The 20170-nt window shown below is 39.5% G+C and overlaps 1 protein-coding gene across 1 annotated transcript in view; it reads right to left on the bottom strand.

The window, feature by feature from the left end:
• Positions 1 to 20170, bottom strand: part of PLXDC2 (plexin domain containing 2) — a 1436917-nt gene that overhangs the window by 125534 nt on the left and 1291213 nt on the right. The window contains exon 12 of the mRNA XM_069211779.1: positions 11922 to 11960. Coding sequence (XP_069067880.1) covers positions 11922 to 11960 — 39 coding nt within the window. The remainder of the gene's footprint in view (positions 1 to 11921; positions 11961 to 20170) is intronic.

Genomic DNA, 20170 nt, shown 5'->3' with positions numbered 1-20170 from the left:
GCATTAGCAATTTGGGAGCTAATAGCTAGAAGGCAACAACAGAAGAAATTTGAAACAAGAGTGAGAAAAGTAGAAAAGACACTAGCGGATGCTGGATGGGATAGTACTCAAAAGGTTTGGAGCTCAGACGTATTGCAGGGAATTAAATTGTTTCCAGCAATTACTGACGAAGCAGAGACGGAAGGAAGGAAAGCTACCTATAAAACAAACAGGAGTCAGTCCAGAGATAGAGAAAATAATAGAAATTCAAAAAGGTCAGATGAGTCAGACGATGAGGAGTTCATTATGCAATTGCTAAACGATCGCCCGCCACCGTATGTGGAAAGCGAAAATGGCTCAAGCACCAGTACTGCCCCTCCAGAACCAGTACAGGGTAATGTAACACCGAATTTGAGAATATCGCAGAGGCAAAGTAGTCCCGATATGCCTTTTACACCACAAATACCACAAGTTCAGAGGACATATCCTGACGTGCCTAAATTGAAACCTGTCAATGATTATCAGCTGCAGGTTCAAAGGCGCTATGATGAGCATAATTTGGAAATGACTTCTAATTTAATGGCGCAGGGAGGACAGAATTATCAAAGACTGACATTGATTTAAGCGGAATCAACACAAATTTTGATGCCTCAAAAGCAGATGCAAGAAGTGCCGAGGTACACTCAAATAACAGAGAACCAGTTAGACATGCCAGTAATGATGAACCATAATGTGGGAATTAACATGCCACAGAATTCGGGGAACAGACAGAATCCAGACGCAATATCTCTGCCCATCCCTGTAGGTCCGCCAGTGCCATTGTATATACAGGCAAACGCAAATGTATGCGACCAAGGGGTAATGACACAAAACGAGACAGGGAGAAGATGCATAGAAAATTCCCCAGCAACAACTCCGGTAGGAGTACAAGCTATGTCATAGTTTCTTACCAAAGGCAATCAACGAGAGCTGGTTACCTTCCCCGCCACCGGGTTTCTATAAATGCGGCCAGTGTAACGTATGTGAATACACTCTAGACAAGACAAAAAATGTCTACTACAATACCAAAATGACACACACGATAAAACAATTCATGAATTGTAATACCAAGTTTGTTGTCTACTGTATTCTATGCTTATGTAAGAAAATATATGTTGGTAGCACAATCAGACCACTCAAAGAAAGACTGCAAGAGCACATACGGGCCATCAAAAACAACAACAACGATTACCCATTTGCAGTCCATTATAACCTAGAACATCCATCGCAAGAAAGGTTAAACATACAAACACATGGCATTGCCACCCTGGGAAGGGTCAACAGGGGTGGTAACAAAACTCTCCTGCTGAGACAATTAGAGAGTAGATGGAAAAACAGACTCCGCACAGTGGAAGAAGGGTTAAACTCGGATAAGGATTTACATGTTTTCCTGTAACTTTTTTAAAATATATTTTTGTGGTTTTTTGCTTTTTCATCTATGTATTCTACCTGTGTATTTTACTGTGTTACTAATTTATCATGCTATCAGTCATGCGATTAGCTCATTATCCACTTCTTTCTCTTGACATCTTTGTTAATTATTTTCTAATGTTATCTTTATAGATCGTAAATTATGGATGATACCATTCAAAAATGTGATGTGTGCACCTTCTATCTGCCCAGGAATTTTTCAAATACATTTGTAATATTGTAATTTAGAAATGTATTATTACAACGATATACCATACCTAATTAGCATCCACACAACTATCTGCACATCTGTATATATATCAGTTCTCAAGAAACATCAACATGAGCGAGGTTTTAAATTTTCTTATCTATCTGTTTCCACATTGCACACAATTTCTCTTTTCCCTTTTACCATTATCGACATTGTGTGTCCTTGCACCATTCTAAGATGGCGGACCCCATTCTTGTTCTACTAGTCCGTCTTCCATCTCTACTTTCCGTCCCGTCCTTAAAACACACATTGCCGACGTTCGCCTTAGTTACAACACGGCATCCGGCCACCCACAGATCGGCTACAGGTAAAGGCGCTTTGCTATCACTTTTCCCTCGTGTACTAACCATCTGGCGTATGTCTTCTATAAGTCAACGCGCATTATATCATGGTCTTTAAGTTATGCGACCCCCAGCAGCCTATTAGTTTTGGCTATTTCACCCGTAGCAATTTACAATTTGTTAAATATATTTTTATACCTGCCTTCAACAGTACATAACTTGACCGTACTCTTACAAATTACGGCGACTACACGCCCTCCCACTAGAATTCAAGGTTCAAAAGGACTGTCGATTTTTACAGTCCGTTTTTGTTAGCGTTCTAAATCTCAATTTGGTTCTCCTATGTAACAATTGATTCTTGAAATACAGTATCGTTTTAAATACAACTACGGTAGTTTTAAGAAATTTATCAATTATTCGAAATTTTCCTGATCTTGGACTATTAACTTATGTTTTTTGATACACCTTTTCTCCAATTGGACATATAAGTAGATAATTTGTCCCTTCTAAATTTCAAATTTTCTCCCTTGATCTCACTAAACCGACGTTCCATGCTTCCCTTATTGTATTATAGACTTATCATGGTCCTGTGACTCCGTCTATCATTCTGCCATACTGATCTAATTTACTAAACCTGTTTGGAACATGGAACTCCCACCAGTTATTCTACCCTTCAAAATTTAAATGAGGTATGTCCTTATTTTTCCTGCTTGGACACACACTGTCATATCCTTGTAATCACATGTGAGGATATGCTGTTACTTTCAGTCAACCCAACACTTTATTGTTGCGTTTGGCTTTTTAACCTTCTCCAGGATTTCTTACTATGGTGTCATTAGTATCCACTTTCCCACTGGCAAAAAAAAAAAAAAAAATCTTTTTTTATATAGAATCACTACACTAGTAAGGTGTTATAATATTTGTGTTCTATATCTTTAATCTGATCACATCGACCACACGGGGTTTTCTCTTTCTTTTTCTTTCTTGCTATCAGGCTTGTACATCTTTGCTTCATTCACTTTTCACACTAAAATACATCTCATCAGTACCAACTAGCTTTATGATTGTTATATTACATCTTTCACAGCCTTGAAAAAGTCAGGAATGACGAAACACGTGTCGGCTGTTTTTTTACCATTCTGGAACCTATCTACAAGCAACCTTATGAATGTATTTCTTTGAATTAGGACATTTGTTTTTCCTAAAACACTGTTAAATAGTAAATGTTTCATACTACGATCCTGTGATGTGCCGTGGTTTTCTCATCATCATTTCAGAATATGAGAGGACCGAAAATGAGAGGTCCAAATCCAAATTTTCAAAATAATATAAATCAGATGCAGAGTTTACAACCCGTACAACCACAGCAGGTGCAAATGCCCTGTGTACAAATGGCACAGTTACAGACAATGCAACAGCAGTTTCCTATGGTACCTAATCAGCAAATGCAAATACCCTTAGCACCAATGAATCAGCAACAAGTAATGCTTCCTCAACAGGTCACGGGTCAAGGAATAAATCAAAATGACACAGTACACCAATTCCGGTTACACAGTGAGAATGGAATAAATGATGTGTGGGAGAGTGAAAGTTCAGATGAGGAGGGAAATTGTATGCTTGCAGCATCTTTGGAAGTTGATCAAAAGGGACCGTATGTGGAAGGAAGAGTTATGGGTCACAGCGTTTCATTCTTGGTTGACACAGGAGCTACACGCTCTACAGTCAGAAGTATTGGAGTACCAAATTTGCCACTTTCAGAGAGAACAGTTCAAGTAGTGGGAGTAGCAAATAGGTATCTGACAAACCCAATCACAGATCCAGTGCAAGTCAGAATTGATAACTTTCAAGGGTCACATAAATTTGTGGTGTGTGACTCAAGCCCGATATCACTATTAGGGAGAGACTTATTGTGTAAATTGGGATGTTCGATTATGTGCTCAAATGATGGAATTAAAATTCAGACAAACAGTGATGAGGAAGAAGAGGACAGTTTAGGAGGGGACGAAGTGGAAACTGTTGATGAAGAGTATCCCTTGATTACTCTTTATCCAATGCTCTCTGAAGCAGATATTCCTGCTGAGTTACAGGAAACAGTTGAAAAAGAAGTGTGGGATATGACAGGGAAAGAGGTAGGATTGGTCAAAGGAGTAGAACCAGTGAAAGTGACTGTAAAACCCAATGTAAATTTTCCCCAGACACCACAATACCACATGTCGCAAGACACCCTCATGAAAGTCGCCCAACTCATTGATGAGTTTGTGAAACAGGGAGTACTGAAAGAAGTGCTAAGTAGTCCATGTAATTCACCAATTATGGGATTATTAAAACCGAGTGGAAAGGTCCGGATTGTTCAGGATTTGAGGAAAATAAATGACATAATAGTCAAATGTTGTCCCGTGGTGCCAAATCCAGCTGTGATAATGTTTCAAATTCCATGTGATGCAGAGTGGTTCTCAGTCATCGATTTGTCACAAGCATTCTTTTGTGTGCCTCTTCATGAGGACAGCCAATTTCTCTTTTGTTTCAAATTCTTGGACAGAGTCTACAGTTGGTGTCGAATTCCTCAAGGGTTTTCGGAGTCACCATCAATTTTCAATCAGATTCTGAAGAAAGATTTGGAATCATTAGAATTACCTTTTGAATCAACCCTGGTACAGTATATTGACGATTTACTGATCGCATCCAAGACAGAAAATGACTGTACGGTTGACACTATTGCTCTGTTGAATCATTTGGGAAGGAATGGGCACAAAGTGTCCCCCTTCGAAGTTACAATTCTGCCAGAAGAAAGTGAAATATATGGGTCACCAGATAGAAAAATGGTCGAGAAGAATCATGAAAGAAAGAATAACAAGTGTACTTCAAATGAGTCCACCTAAAACGAGGAGGGATGTGAGAAAGTTTTGGGGAATGGTGAGCTATTGTCGCCAAAGGATTCCCAATTTCTCGGCTCCGGCCAAACGTTTATTGAAACTGACCCAGAAAGATGCGCTGGATGAAATAGTGCTGAAAAGAGATGAGATGGATGCTTTTATTGAAATAAAGGAATGCATGTGCAGAGCTCCAGCTTTAGGTATGCCTGATTACACAAAGCCTTTCACATTGTTTTGTCATGAACGTGATGCATGTTCCTTGTCTGTCTTGACTCAAGCCCATTAACAGACCAGTAGCATATTTTTCAGCTACTTTGGATCCGGTCACAGCAGCACTGCCAGGGTGCTTGCGTGCCGTAGCAGCAGTTAGTATAAGCCTAAATCAGAGTGAAGGAATAGTGATGGGACATCCTTTAACAGTTATGGTCCCTCACTCAGTCGAAATACTTTTGACACGTTCCCAAACACAGCACATGACCGGTGCTAGGCTTACAAGGTACGAGACAATAATTTTAGGATCACCCAATGTGCAGCTGAAAAGGTGCACTACGTTGAATCCAGCAACCTTGTTTCCCAGTGAAAATGTCGAAATTGAGAACGCTGAAGACATCGAGCACGACTGTCTTCAGGTGACTGAATTTTGTACAAAACCAAGACCTGATATCAAAGACACCCGATTGGAAGAAAATGATAAAATTATTTTTGTTGATGGTTCATGTTTAAGAGATGCACTAGGAATATTGAAAGCAGGATATGCTGTATGTACAATAACTGGTGTTCTGGAAGCATCTTGGCTTCAGGGAGTTTATTCTGCACAGGTAGCCGAACTAGTAGCCCTCACTAGAGCTTGCCAACTCTCCGCATTAATGAAAGTCACCATTTACACTGACAGTCAGTACGGATTTGGAATAGTGCATGATTTTGGACAATTCTGGTCACAGAGAGGCTTCATGACCTCTTCAGGATCACCAGTAAAGAATGGTGAAAGAATAAGAGAATTGTTACACGCCATCCAGTTACCAGGGGAAGTAGCAGTGGTAAAATGCAGTGCACACTCGAAATCACAAGACTTCGTTTCTTTGGGAAACGGATATGCAGATCAAGTTGCAAGGTTTTGCACATTGAATTGTATATTGCTCAGAGACGAATGGAACTTGATAAATGAGCCAGAACTTGAACCAAGTGAAGCTTTTGCCCTAAAGGTTGTAGATACAATCGAAGAATTTAAATTCCTGCAAAATAATGTCAGTAAGGATGAGAAACTCTCATGAAGCAAATTACAATGCGTAAAGAAACCAGATGATTTGTGGGTTTCAAGTGAAGGGAGATTGGTTCTGCCAGACAGTCTTTTGACGCAGTTAGCCAGGTTGTATCATGGACAAGCCCACCTTGGAAGGGATGCCATGATTAGATTATTCAAAATCAATTGGTTTAATCCCAAATTCCGTCAAGTTGCTGAAGCAGTTTGCCATCGTTGCGTCATTAGCCAACAAATGAACGCAGGGAAGGGAACAGTAGTAAATTTGAGCCACATTGGAAGAGCAGGTGGGCCATTCAGGATGCAAATGGATTTCATTGAGATGCCTACGCAGGCAGGCTTGAAGTATGTGTTGGTGATTGTGTGTATTTTTAGTCATTGGATCAAAGCATACCCTACACGCAGAAATGACAGTCTCACAGTTGCAAAACTACTCCTGAGAGAAATAATACCACGTTTTGGATTCCCGATCTCTTTAGAATCAGATAGGGGAAGTCACTTCAATAACAAAGTAATCAAATTATTGTGCGCAGCACTGAACATTGAGCAAAAATTGCATTGTAGCTACCGCCCTGAAACATCAGGACTAGTGGAGCAAATGAATGGCACGTTGAAATCAAGAATGGCGAAAATATGTGCATCCACAAACTTGAAATGGCCTGACGCATTGCCTTTGGTGTTGATGTCAATGAGAAACACACCTGATAGAAAGACTGGACTATCGCCACATGAGATCCTCATGGGGCAGAGCCATGATATTCCCAGCAGTCCCTGCAAATGCACTTGTAATTATTACCGATGATATGGTATTGGACTACTGCAAAGGTCTAGCAGATGTGGTCCGCTCTTTTTCTCACCAGGTGGAGGCAACCACCTTGCCACTGATCCAAGGTCCCGGACACGCCCTGAAAGCAGGTGACTGGGTCGTGATAAAGAAACACGTGAGGAAATCGTGCCTGGAACCCCGTTGGAAAGGACCATTCCAAGTGATTCTGACAACTACCACTGCTGTGAAGTGTGCGGGAGTTCCCAACTGGATTCACGCCAGTCACACAAAAAGGGTGACGTGCCCCACAGAAGAGGAAGTTGAAGCACTGAAATCACCTGCAACTGACAAGAGAGTACCAGGCACGGAGACAGGACAAAGAGAACCTGGAGGCGAACAAGCAGAAATAGAGGAAGGGGAAATATTTTCTGAGGAAGAAACAGCTGATCCATTTGAGGAGGACCGAGGAGAAGCCTCAGGAAGTGACGAAGATCCCGAAGGTGACAAAGAGCCTGCAACAGGTGAAGGAGCAGGAGAGCCTGATCAGAGGAGGGCTTTCCCAGAAGCAGACGATACAGGAAAAGAAAAAGAAAACCTGATTGACCTCCTAGGGGGAGAAGACAAGACAGGACAGAGTGAAATTGTTCAACCTCTTCCAGAACCGGTTGCAGATCCCTCAAGTGAAAACAGTGCAAAACGGAGACAAAGCATATCGCCAGTGAAATTAAGGACTAAAGAAATATTAAACGAAAGTAAAGGGCCAAAGTTGAAAGAGAAAAGAAAAGAAGTGTCTGTCGCAATAACAACACCAAGTGAAGAGAAAGACCCAGCCAAGGAACAAGGCACCAGCGAGAGAGAATCAAAAGGAGATGCAAAATTGAAAAGGAAAAGAATACTGAGCAGAAGATATTCTGGTCCGAAGTGGGCATACATAGCCACTAACGATTGGTCAGACAAATTCCTATCTCTCAGTCTTGAGAACGAAGAAGCAGAACGACACTTTGGTACCTGAAAAGTAAAATTCCATGAACATTACTGAATAAGATATTGACAACCTGATTGACCTTTGAACCGGATAAGACATTGCTAACTTGATTGACTTTGAAACCGATCTTGAGACAAAGCTGCTAAACCGATAAGAGACTAAGCTGCTAAAGAGAACCGTGTGAACATTGAACTCGTTCAGCTGTATATATATATCTGCAAATCTGATTTGATAAAGTGTCTTCAACTTTCTGATTCTATATAGATCATGACAGGCTACACTACAAAAGGACATAAAATGAAGTGTTGTAAATACATGTGTATAGGTCTAATAACTACACGTGTACTAATCATTATAGCAATAGTTCTTGGAATGCATGGAGAGAATGAAAGAGACGCGAATGATGCTTCTACTTCTAAACCTACTACTGAACTAACTCCTTTGAAGAAACTCGAACAAGACGAAAGATATTTGCATGATAAGAAGGAACTTTCGTCTAACGTTTTCTATTGCTTGCTGAATAAGTATGTTGAGACAATGGATGCGAAAGATTGTTATGTGTGCACACAAATACCTACCTCAGTAAAGGAAGGAGTGACATATCAAAGCATGCCTCTTGCATATGGAATTTCATGTAGTTTATTAATGACCAGATTTTATGGCCAGGAGTATATTCACTACTTTTATTCTAATTATGATGTTGTATTTGCATATATCCCCATAATTGAGTACCTGAGTAAAATAACAAGAGATTATTATATAAAGTTAATTAGGGGTTTCTTTGAGCCATTGTCACCTTTTCACACAGCTTACGCTCACAGAGAAAACCTTACATGCTTGCTTTCACCGTTAGGGAAAAGTTTTCTAGATCACACTGACGATAGGAGGAAAGTGGGGAAGGAAAAATTAGAAAGGGAATTACACAAAAGGACATCTGTAGATAACTATGCTTTTGCCGCGATAAAGACACAAGGGAAACTAGCTTTAGATGCAATACACATAGGGAGGCTTTGTGTACATAGACCAAAATCATATTATGACACAATCTTTGTGGGAACGAGTGAATGTAAACATACGTTTTTGTTTCAAGCTAAGTGGACGTTCATGTTAAATGGCCTAGACCCAGTTATTCCAGGGGTATATTATATTTGTGGACTTAACGCCTATTATCGTCTTCCAAAGGGATGGTATGGGAGATGTTATTTGGGAATAGTATTTCCAAAGATTTATCAATTGGACGACTTAAAGAATCATCCAAAGCTGTCTGAATCACATCATGTTCAGAAAAGGGAGACAGCTTCTGGTGTGGTAGGAGATATATTTGGAGCAATGATTCCTTCAGTAGGAGTCATATTGAATTCAATTAAAATACGAAAGTTGTCTACTATTGTGGATAACATGTTGACAAAATTCTCAGGAGCTATAATCCTGATGGATGCTGAACTTGCTGCAGAAAGAGCTATGACTCTTCAAAATCGGCTTGCTTTAGACATTCTTTTAGCAAACGATGGCGGTGTTTGCAAAATGCTTAGTGCACGTCACTGTTGTTTTTATATTCCGGACAACAGTGGGAAAATTAGAAAAATGCTTACAAATTTAACTAACGATAGTACAGATTTGAAAGAATTGAAAGAACCAGGAGTATGGGAAAAGGTTGGAAAAGGATTTGCTTCTGTGGGAAATTGGCTCAGCAACATTTGGAACGGACTATTACTGAAAATAGTAAAAGGAATATTAATAGTATTAATTTGTTTATTAGGTATTTGGGGAATATGGAAAGCTAATAAAATATTGAAAACAAGAAACAAAAGGAAAAGAGAAGAGAAAGAACAAAATAAAATGATAGAAATATACAGAGAAAAATCAAAGGGAACAAAAAGGAAAAGGGAATTGACTGAAGTGCCAAGTTACTAAAACAGAATTTTAATGGAATAAAATATGTGGGAAGATTTGATGTGATGACATAATTAGTCATCAGAGGAGGGATTGATGACGCAGAAAAGAAGGACTAACAAATATTCATATATCATGTAACCAAAATCGTATAAGGTAGTGTGATTTTAGCAAAGAAAAATAATGTACGTGGGAAATTGTGCCCACGGGGTAGTTCGCCATTATTATAAACGGGCTTAATTAATCATGAAGAATTGACAAATGTAGTAATCCGTCATAATTGCAAATGTATTCTATGATTTTCTTGTTGAAACTGTTTTATGCTTAGCTTAAATTTAGCAGAGGCTTTGGCCTAGTTGCCTGGTCTCAAATTTAACTGCGTGGTTTTCACTTGTATTAACAAAGACATATTATTTTACTTTAAGGCTGTATTTTTCCAGTAGAGATGACTAATACACTTATCTCAAGGTTTCGTGCTAGGCTGGTTTCATCCTCTTTGATGCAATGTCAGCTCCTGCAGGTGCAGACAATAAAGGCACTAAGATAAAATTAATTGGCAAACTTTGTTGCAACTTGTGTTCCAAGGCTCCAAGGACAATGTATGCAAAAATGAGTATTAGTAGAAAGACACTATTCATTGGTCAAATTGAAGCCACTCTATGAACCCTCCAATGGAAGACCCTGAAGCATTTGGAATGTTTCTTACTTAAACCCACCGGATAAAGAGAAGTCAGCCATTTTCTACAATGCCATTTTGAAGTCTGATCCAAGACGCCATCTTAGACGACATCTTGATGCCCTTTTCTCTATTCCAGAGAAGGAGACTTTGAGAATTCTCACCCTAGAGACTTTAACTTTAATTTGCCCCGTCTTGCGCATGCAGTAACCTTGCCCCATTTTCCTTGCTGCCGCAAGGAAACTTGCCCTTAACTTTGCCCCCTTTAAATCTTCCCCATGCTGATCGAACCGATACCTGAAGGACGAAGTCTTTTCTTGAATGCTGATTGTATTTGGTAAATATGAAAGGATAATTGTATTATGCATTGTGTTTTCCTTCCTAGGTACCAACTTTTTCTAAATTTGTGTTGACTACATTCGTTTTGCATGAAGCCCCACATGCCAATGCTAATTAGAGGATAGTTGAGGTATTCACTTGATGCACCAAGCTGAACTTAAATCTTGTTATGCTGACCGATGTATTAAATTAGTCAAATTCAATTGCTTATATTAGTGATTTGCATTGCTATAACCGAGTGCATTATAATCCAGATTTTGCGTAGATTGCGTTTCTTCCGCCGTTATGGACAGCTAGTAATGTTCGTATACATATATCATTTGATTTTGAGACTCACTTATATCATGCTAGCTTTGTTAATATAGGGAAATAAATTCATTAACTTATAATAAACTGGTGTGGTTATTCAAGACTGAAAGGTCATGGTGCGTCAAAATACTGATTGTTATTCATTCCTAACTTGTCATTTGATCTATTAATTGAGTATCAGGTATTGATTACAATGGTTATCGATTATTGATTTGAGTGATCCGACTATTCTTGGATGAGGAGAGCCCAACTCGGTTAAAAGGTTCACCAACCTCCAGCGTGTCCAAGTACAAGTAATTTATAAAGCCTGGACGCGTTATCAATACACTGCCTTATTACCCTAAAAATACGAGGAGGTCATCACATTTCCCTACTCTAATAGCACAGGTAGTCCAACCTTTTTGGAATGAGTTTTAGTCTGTAATTATGGTAGGGACTGCAAATGCATTTACAATGTATCCACCCACAACATTCTGGGAGTTTTCAACATCCGGAATGGCTATTCCACTGCCTTCCCACTGGCAGTAGCCACATTCCTTTACTTACAACATAAGAAGGTCCAGGCACTGCTCTGAGTATCTGCGACCAGAGTCGTTAGCAGATGTCTATCACATGACAGGTTGCTGCAATAGGAACTTTGAGAATCAGGGCCTATTTAATTCTCCTTCTGTTTTCTGCCATGGTGAAGAAAATCTGAGAATCATTTTTTTAGGATTTTTTGGTCTCTCTGTTTTCTGCCTAGAAACAGCATTTGTTCATGAGTTTAGATACAATACTAGCAATTGTTCCGCAAACAAAAACGATATGCTGCTGGATCTATGTAAAAGGAGGGATTAACTTACCTCCATTATCCTTTAGATGTAGCGCTATTTTTGTGTCATCTGAAAAACAAAGCATAAACGCATTGGACCACATATCTTAATTTTATTTACAATTATAGTATAACAGGGTTTTCAAATGTTAGAGGCGTACACACTCTTGTGTAGTGTGCTGGTCAGTGATGGAGTGAATTCGCACTTTTAATGTGTGCCCTTAACTGTGCCGTATATCTATCTGCATATTTGGCATTTATCTGAGTGTAATATTGTGCGTGAGAGTCCATGAATAAAACTGTGTGTTATAAAACTACAAACAGTCACTTCCCTACAAAAAAGAATACAACTTACAAGGAAACAATGCAGAAGCATAAAGCCGCAATTTCAGACGTGGTGGAACCTTTTCACTGTCTGCAGATTTCGCGAGCCAGGGGCCTGCGGCATTATTACTACAGGAGCTTTCGGAATGAAAGCCACAAATCTTGCACTGGCAGTGTTAAAGCCTTTCTGGATCTTTTTTCTGCCTAAGGCAGCCTTTTTTATCAGCTAATTCCCATATTGTCCTATCTTCTGTCCCAGGCTTAACCACATCCTCTTCACAAAGGCTAGAAATGCCTTCGCCAGATCCTATTTCAAACTCTGGCCCACTTCCAAAACCCAACTGATTCCACAAAACATCACGCTGATGTATTTTTTTTTAACATGAAAAGCAGCAGCAAGGACTGCAGCCTTTTAAACAATAATATTACCATACTTTCTATCGCCTGTCGCAGCTGTAATATCAGATTCGGATGGTTAGTTGTAAAGAATGCCATGTTAGAAAGATGATCAAGAGCCATCCATATGCACCCATCAGGAGTCGCCTTATCTTTTAATCTGTACTTTGGCCTCAGAGTTGATAGAGGACGTAGAATTGTTTGCAAAATAATTCCAAAGCATGTGTTAAACTCCATTACTACGTGTTGTTCAGTTGTTCTCACATTATTCACTTTCATATGCATGCAGTAGTTCACAACTAATTAACATGTGCCTCACTATTCTGTTCTGTGTTGGTCATTGGTTCGCAGATTGTTCACAGAGGGAGCTCCTCATTTGTGTGCAATAGTTCTCAGTTCCCTCAAATAATGTGCTGACTTGTAATTGACAATGACTAGATTGTTCAACAGCATATGGAAGAATATGTGCATAAACTGTTATTAGGAATGATCAAGGTGGCACCTGACTGTAGTCTATTACTTCAAGAATACAGATTCCAGTTCTCCAATGGTGGCGATATTCTTCTTTGGAATGAAGTGACCACAGTTTGCTACTACATAAACAATTAATTTAACGATTTGCATGGATCAGCCATAGGATTAGTACAGTATGGAGGCGTTGGCTTTGATTGTTCTTGCCAACATTAGTCTGGGTTACAGGCATCGTTGGACTCTTGGTCATTTATTCTGCTGATAGCGACTGTGTGGTGCCTCTCTTGTGTAAGTATTTGTATTCAACACATACACGTCCTGCCATCGAAGTACTTTATCCATATTTGCATTGTCTCTGTATTGAATCCTGAAAGGTTGAAACCTCTTCTTAATGATTGGAACGTTCCTGTTCACCTGACCTAAGACCTCTCGGTACTTAGGAAAATCTCTTGAGGGAATGCACAGTATTTTTTAAAGTGTCCTTATGTTGATGTTTCACTTTGAGTCCTTGCTGTGATCAATGGCTTGAAGAATCAGCAGCTGTCATCAATTTAAAAATGTAAAGGCAGTATGGTGAGCAGCAGGGTAGTAGCTTATGCTGGATGGCTCTCTTATTACCAGTGACAGATTCAAACAAGCATTTACAATGCATCGGGTCTCGCGTTTGCTCATGTTAGAGCTGATCGCGTTGTAAACTCCTAACCCGACTTTTAACCTATCGGGCAAAAGTGCATTTATGTACATAACCCGAATAAGTGAAATCAAGTACGTAAAGCGCTCGACTTCTGCCAAGCGAGATCGGGCTCGTAAATTAGAGAAAAAAAAGTCCACGAGCCCGATGGAAAACAGCGAGCCTCACATGTTTTCTGTACTTGGTCGCTGCGCTGGAGGAGGGCTAGCCACCGGAAAAGGCATGCCATATGCGTGCCTTCGACTAATGAAAGCAAGCGGATTTTATTAGGGAATCCCACGAACCAATAAAAAACACTGACATGAAGTTGACAGGGCTCCGAGCCCTTTTATAAATACAAAAGAGTCTCCCTGCGAAACGCATGCGCGAGCGCATGCAACGCAGGCTCGACCCTAAAAAGTTTTTTAAACAATCAATACCTTAATAAATAACGATAACTGGCAGGTCACTACTACTTACGACCTCTCAGTGCTTTCATGCACAAAGCCAGCACATTGCATGCAGAAATACGGAGTGCTTTCAGTGAAGTACTTGTAAGTACAGTAAACATATGAAAAGCCCACTCTGAATAACCTTTGAACCACTCAGCAACACATAGCACAGTAGTAACTATAGTGCGTTCTGTGACCTCATCCATTGGAAAATGAACAGCCCGCGTCGTTTAGGCAACTCAGAGTAGCAACACATTGCACATTAGGGCAGCTATTCAGCGACATGTAATACTGGTTTTGTATAAAGAGTGGATCAAGTGTTTCAAATGACGCTTGCAACATGCCTTAATGCTGATGTATTGCACTTGTAAATGCATATTTTTGACCCAGTCGTATTAAAAGTGTGCTGATGCTATTATGTATTTACGTCTTTTTCTATAAACGTTCGTAAACGCTATAAAAGAAAGGAATATCATGGTAAAACTCAGTATCAAATTAAAGAAACCTCCTCATTAAAATCAGCACATATGGCAAACTAATTTTTCTCCTTGATATTAAAAATGGCCAGTGAACCAACAAAAGACCAAATCTATCTCAGGTACTGAGCCATAACAATCATCTTGTCCTTAGTTTAATCTAATTTCTGCTTTTTTGGAGAGTGTGAGGAGCCCCTAATCCTAAATGATTTTTCAAACTGCATGTCAGTGCTCTTTAGAGACTCTGCATCTGATTTAGATGTTGGTGGATGGGTTGCTCTGTCACAATGTTGACGGATACCCCATCCGCTGAAATCTAAATTCCATTATTTCCAATGAATGTAGATGTTGGTGGACGGGATATCTGTCACCATTGTGACGGAATAACCCATCTGCTAACATCTAAATCAGGCCCTTTGTCTCTAATTGCTATAGTTTCATGGGGGTAGCCCCACCAAGAGCCCTCTGCACACACATGACTGAAGGTGGCATGTGTGTACATTTTGGGGTGCAGGGTTGCACCCAAGTAGGATACCTACTAAACTATCTGTTAGGCCATCTGTTAGGCCATGAGCCAAGACCCCAAATTTAGGTCGTTGGTACCACTCGAACAGATGGGATCTAACACAATTTTTTGCAAGGTATGGATGCCCAGCTATGGAAAGTATGTGATAGCAAGTCATCACTCTTTGCCTTTTGTCTGTTATTACTGGATTAGCAACCATAGCTGAAAAAAAAATAATGGTTTTCATATTTTTGATAAATAGCATACAAATTCATCATAATATGTGGAATAATACATTTATGCTTAAATTCAATATAAAGTTACAAATAATGATTATTAATTGTAATAATAACAGTTTAGTCCTCAAAATAATAACAATAAAACTTCATTGTATTCCACATATATCAATATAGATTATATGCACATATTTTCACTGTTTCACTGTTCACCTATTTAATGTGTCTTCATTATGTCAGATACTATGTCTTGAGATGCCTTTTTGCTGAGGAGAGACTAATGAGATCGTGTGACCCAACAAATGTTTTCATCCAGCTTTAAACCAGACTAACAGCTCTCGTAACAGTATCTTTGTCATTTTCAAATCATGACTTATGTAGATCTGCTTGAGTAAGATCTGATCTGTTGTATTTCCCTTATCAGACCTAAAAAGTAGCTTCTGTGTTCAGCCGTCATATAATATCTTTTCACCGCACCCACTTTGAGCATGAACCTTATCGTACCACCTGTTGTCTTTGTGTCTTTGTTGACTGTTACCTCTATCACTTGATCAACCGGAATTCCTTCAATTAGACTAATATCTGACAGTTCAACTGAAAAGCCTTTGTTGATGAAGTTGTGGTGTATCTCTGGATGTTTCTCTGCAAGTAATGTCATTTCGGCATAGTATAAAGGAAGATATCTAGCTTAGTTCATCTTGTTATACACAAAACACCATGGGGTCATAGAGGGTATGGTGGTAAGATGTAAATGCCAATTTCCTTCTCAAGCAGCACACAGAAGAGCCAGTAAGACATTTCCAACAATATCCACATATGACATCCAAAATGCAGACAGATCTCCATAGTCATGACAAAGATTTTCCAGAAATACATCCAAAAGCTGTTTTACTTCGGAAAAGGCAGCATACTGCAGGAGGTCATCTAATCTCTGTTGGAATAGGTCTTTTGCAAAGTCATTAACATCTTCAATGAGGGAGCAGACTACCTCATTGTTCTCTTTGTAATTCTTCTCCACACAGGGGATAAAGTCTAACTAAGCTTGTCTCAACATAGCTTTATACACACACTTGTGTAGTCAAACTGCACAATTGTACATACAATCTTCTAGTACTGTTGATAATGATCCTTCTGCTATTATGTCTGCTTCAATGTAATGGTCGTGAATGCCAGCATCTTGAAACCGTTTTCCAAAAATGGACATGGTATTGCAAAGGGTGTGAAAGGTGCATATTCAAAGAATGATTCTGTCATATGTTGCTTTATGCTTCCACACAATCTCAGTTGATTTTGCACAGAGAGCTTGATACATGACCAGTACAATTTTTAGCAAACGCAGGGATTCCCTCATCAGCTCGGACTGTTTCAAAATTTCAGAAACAGTTGTCAACTCAATTGCAGGGGCATTATTGGTGGGCAAGTAGCCAAAGGAATCCTGTGATACACTAACTAGGTCTCTAGTACTGATGTTAAAGGCTGTCCAACTTGTTATTATCTGTGCAAGGCTCACTTCTTGTCTTGTAACAGACCAGATTATGTTCTTATTTTGTGCAAGCTTCAATTGGGCAACACATTACAGCATGACGTTGGCATTTGTCATCAATGGCTGAGGACCAATTTGTTCACCAAAAACATACTAGAACAGTTCTTCAATCTTTGTGGTTGTCAATCTTCTTTGTTTTTCAATACTTTGGAGAGGAGCTTTAAAAGGCTGTGGTTCAAACAACTTGTGATGCACAGATATACCTTTGATTCAATGAGTGGTCCCCTTACCAGCAAAAGTCTCTTCCAGCCTAACAATTTTATTACATGCTTGACAGTGAAGCATGAGGCTGAATGTCGGCTGGAAGAACAATTTGCTCATTTAAGGTACCAGCATGTTTCTGATGACACTTTTTCTTCCAGATCTTAGTATGAAATCCCATGACCAAGTCTGTTTTGGGTACGGATTATTTCAACATTGCCTGTCAACGTTTTTATCGTATATAGGAGCAACAATTGCTTGGGGTGTTTCTGCTGGCCATTTATGACTGCATATGTAATGCCCTGACTGAATGACGACCCGTTTGGACGGATTTGTGTTTTCTGGATCTCCAGTCAGAAGTCCTAATAGGAACCGTTTAAAGTAATCAGGCACTGTAAATAAATCTTTATCAACGTCTGATGGATGATATGGCCATGGTTTTGCTGTCATGTTTGTTTTATTCATTGTTCTTCTGTGTAATTATGTTTGATCAGTGATCTTGTTCATGTCTGTTGACTTAACCTTTAAAACTGATAATTCTCATTTCAAACTCTGGTTTTCTCTTACAATGTCCTGTAGCATGACACTATCAGGTTGGGCCAATAACTTTCCTTTGTTTATTTGTCTATTCCGTGTTTTCATCTTTGTGTCATGAGGGTTTAAAGCCTTTCAGTGAGAGTCATCACACATATTACCTCTTTGATAGGAATATTCACAGTTCTAATGTTTTGAAATAGTTCACCATATGCTTCATCTCTCATATTTTTGTAGTAATTATTGGTTTGAATGCTTGATGCATGATCATCCTCCTTTGCTTTGACCCTTGTATAGTTCCCATAACATGTTGCATGATAATTGGGTTCTGCAGCCACTTTATCCCTAATACAAACTGCTAAGATCTTTAAATCACAATTAATTGTGGCACACTCTCAAAGCCTTTTGGCAACATTAAGCTCAGTGGCCTTGATTAATTTCTCAAGCGTTGATGTTACCTTTTAGCATTTTAGCTTTCCACAAAATATACATTCTTCAGCATATACATTTGACTTTAATGATATTCTTCTGTTTAAGCGTTTACTTGTGCACTCACATCATCATCACTGACACTTGCTTCAGTTTTTCGCTTAATAGTCTGTAAACTCTCTTCATAATAAACAGGAACCTGCACTTCCTATGGTAAAATACTTGGGGAACCATGTTGCTTTCCACATTTCTCGCAATGTCTAACATTGGAATGTGATTCCTTACTTGAGCTGCCTCTAACAAAGTTTACCATGAAGAGTAGTCATGCGGGCTTGTCAGCTTAACTCCATGATGGAATTTTGACAAAAAATTAGTTATACACTGGGGATCAGAAGGACTGAATGTGCTTGTTTCATTCTTCTTCATGATGCCTCATGGTCATTCACCACCAGTTATGGAAAATTAAATTGTTTAATAGTGTATTTAATATAATCATAGTTACTATTAAATGCATTGTCAATTTATATAATCACATTTACTGTAATTAAAATGTTAATAATAACATTTATAATCATAAAAATTATGAAATATGTTCCATTTACATCAAGGTATCTTGGGAGTGGAATGGTAACTCACAAAATGCAAAAAAGTATCTCGCATATCTCCTATCTCCAGGCATCCACACCGTGCCAATAAATCACATTAGAACCCATCCCTCGAAGTGGTACCAATAGCATGGTTGGCTCAAGGCATGTATAGAAATTGCATTCAGAGCATTGGGGCAGATGGGATTCCCATTTGTGTTTATCATGTTTTAGTAAAGTGTAGGGTGAGTGATGAACTCTGCTACACTCATGGAGTTTGCAGAGTTTTTGATGCTCTGCTTAGAGTGCGGAGCTCTGAAAAACCCAGCAGAGCTGAGTTTTGTCCTCATTCACACTCACCAACATTAAATTGGTGAGTGCAAGCAAGGAAAATCTTACTCGGACCACCCCCAACGAGATTTCTCAACAGGGGCGGTTGCGGATGGTCCCTACTGCTCACAATGAAAAAACTTCCGTTTGCATTGAGGAAGGGGCCGCTCGAGTAGAAAATCTACTTGAGTGGCAGAAAAGAAGCAGCGTCCTCTTGCACTGCACGGGGTGCACTTTGTGCTGATTTTTCAGCATGGGACAAACACCTGGCGCTAAAAATCAGCAGGAACGGTGTGACCTAACGCACTCCGCTGCTTGCGGAACCCCGCATAGCGTGGCGGAGTTTGTGAACTCAGTCCAGACCTCGCAAAGTGTGGAATATTGGCAAACATTATTAGCATAACCCGATAACCTGTTTCATTAATGGACACAATGACTCAAATGTGTATTCATGGTAAAAAAAAACATTATAAAAATTACTAGTGAACCTGAAGTTAGGGTTACAGGGAGGTGATCACAAACATTTATTTTGTATGATTTCCAGTTGTCAGATGGAGAATTGGTTCTGTCCACGGGAAAACAACATATTCCCCTACAACCTCCACTATTACTCATTAGTTTACCTGGACGCCCTGGTATTCTGCCTACAGGCACAGGCCCCAACATTGCAACCTGTAGAGGGGATTCCTACCAGACTCATATCTGAGTAAAGAAATGAGGCACCTCAGACTGACTGACTAGTCTTTGTAAATCACAAAAGTAATTGTTATTGTCACTCAGATGTGCCCAACTTCCTGATCTTGGAAATATATGCTGTTGCCTCCCTAAGGGTTGTTAAACACCCATCAGTCCTGAACCTTCATTTGCACCAGCGCTGATATTGATTCCAAAGTGTGGAATAGAATGTTATTGACTACTGCTGAATGTGTGCTGGCCCACTTGCTGCTGGCCTTGCCTTCGTTGAAGTCTCTATCCAGCTCTACCACTTATCACAGAGACATACGTGATCCTAACATAATTGAGAGTACTATTCCCGGGTATGAAGTTACTTACTCGGAGCCTCTAGGTCCAGGAGGGAATAAGATATCGACATTTAGGGAGACTGGAAACACTAGTTCTAAACTCAAAC

Source organism: Pleurodeles waltl, chromosome 10 (assembly GCF_031143425.1).
Source record: "Pleurodeles waltl isolate 20211129_DDA chromosome 10, aPleWal1.hap1.20221129, whole genome shotgun sequence".
NCBI classification, from domain to species: domain Eukaryota; kingdom Metazoa; phylum Chordata; class Amphibia; order Caudata; family Salamandridae; genus Pleurodeles; species Pleurodeles waltl.
Note: the sequence above shows the minus strand (reverse complement) of the source record. Positions and strands in the feature narration are given on the sequence as shown.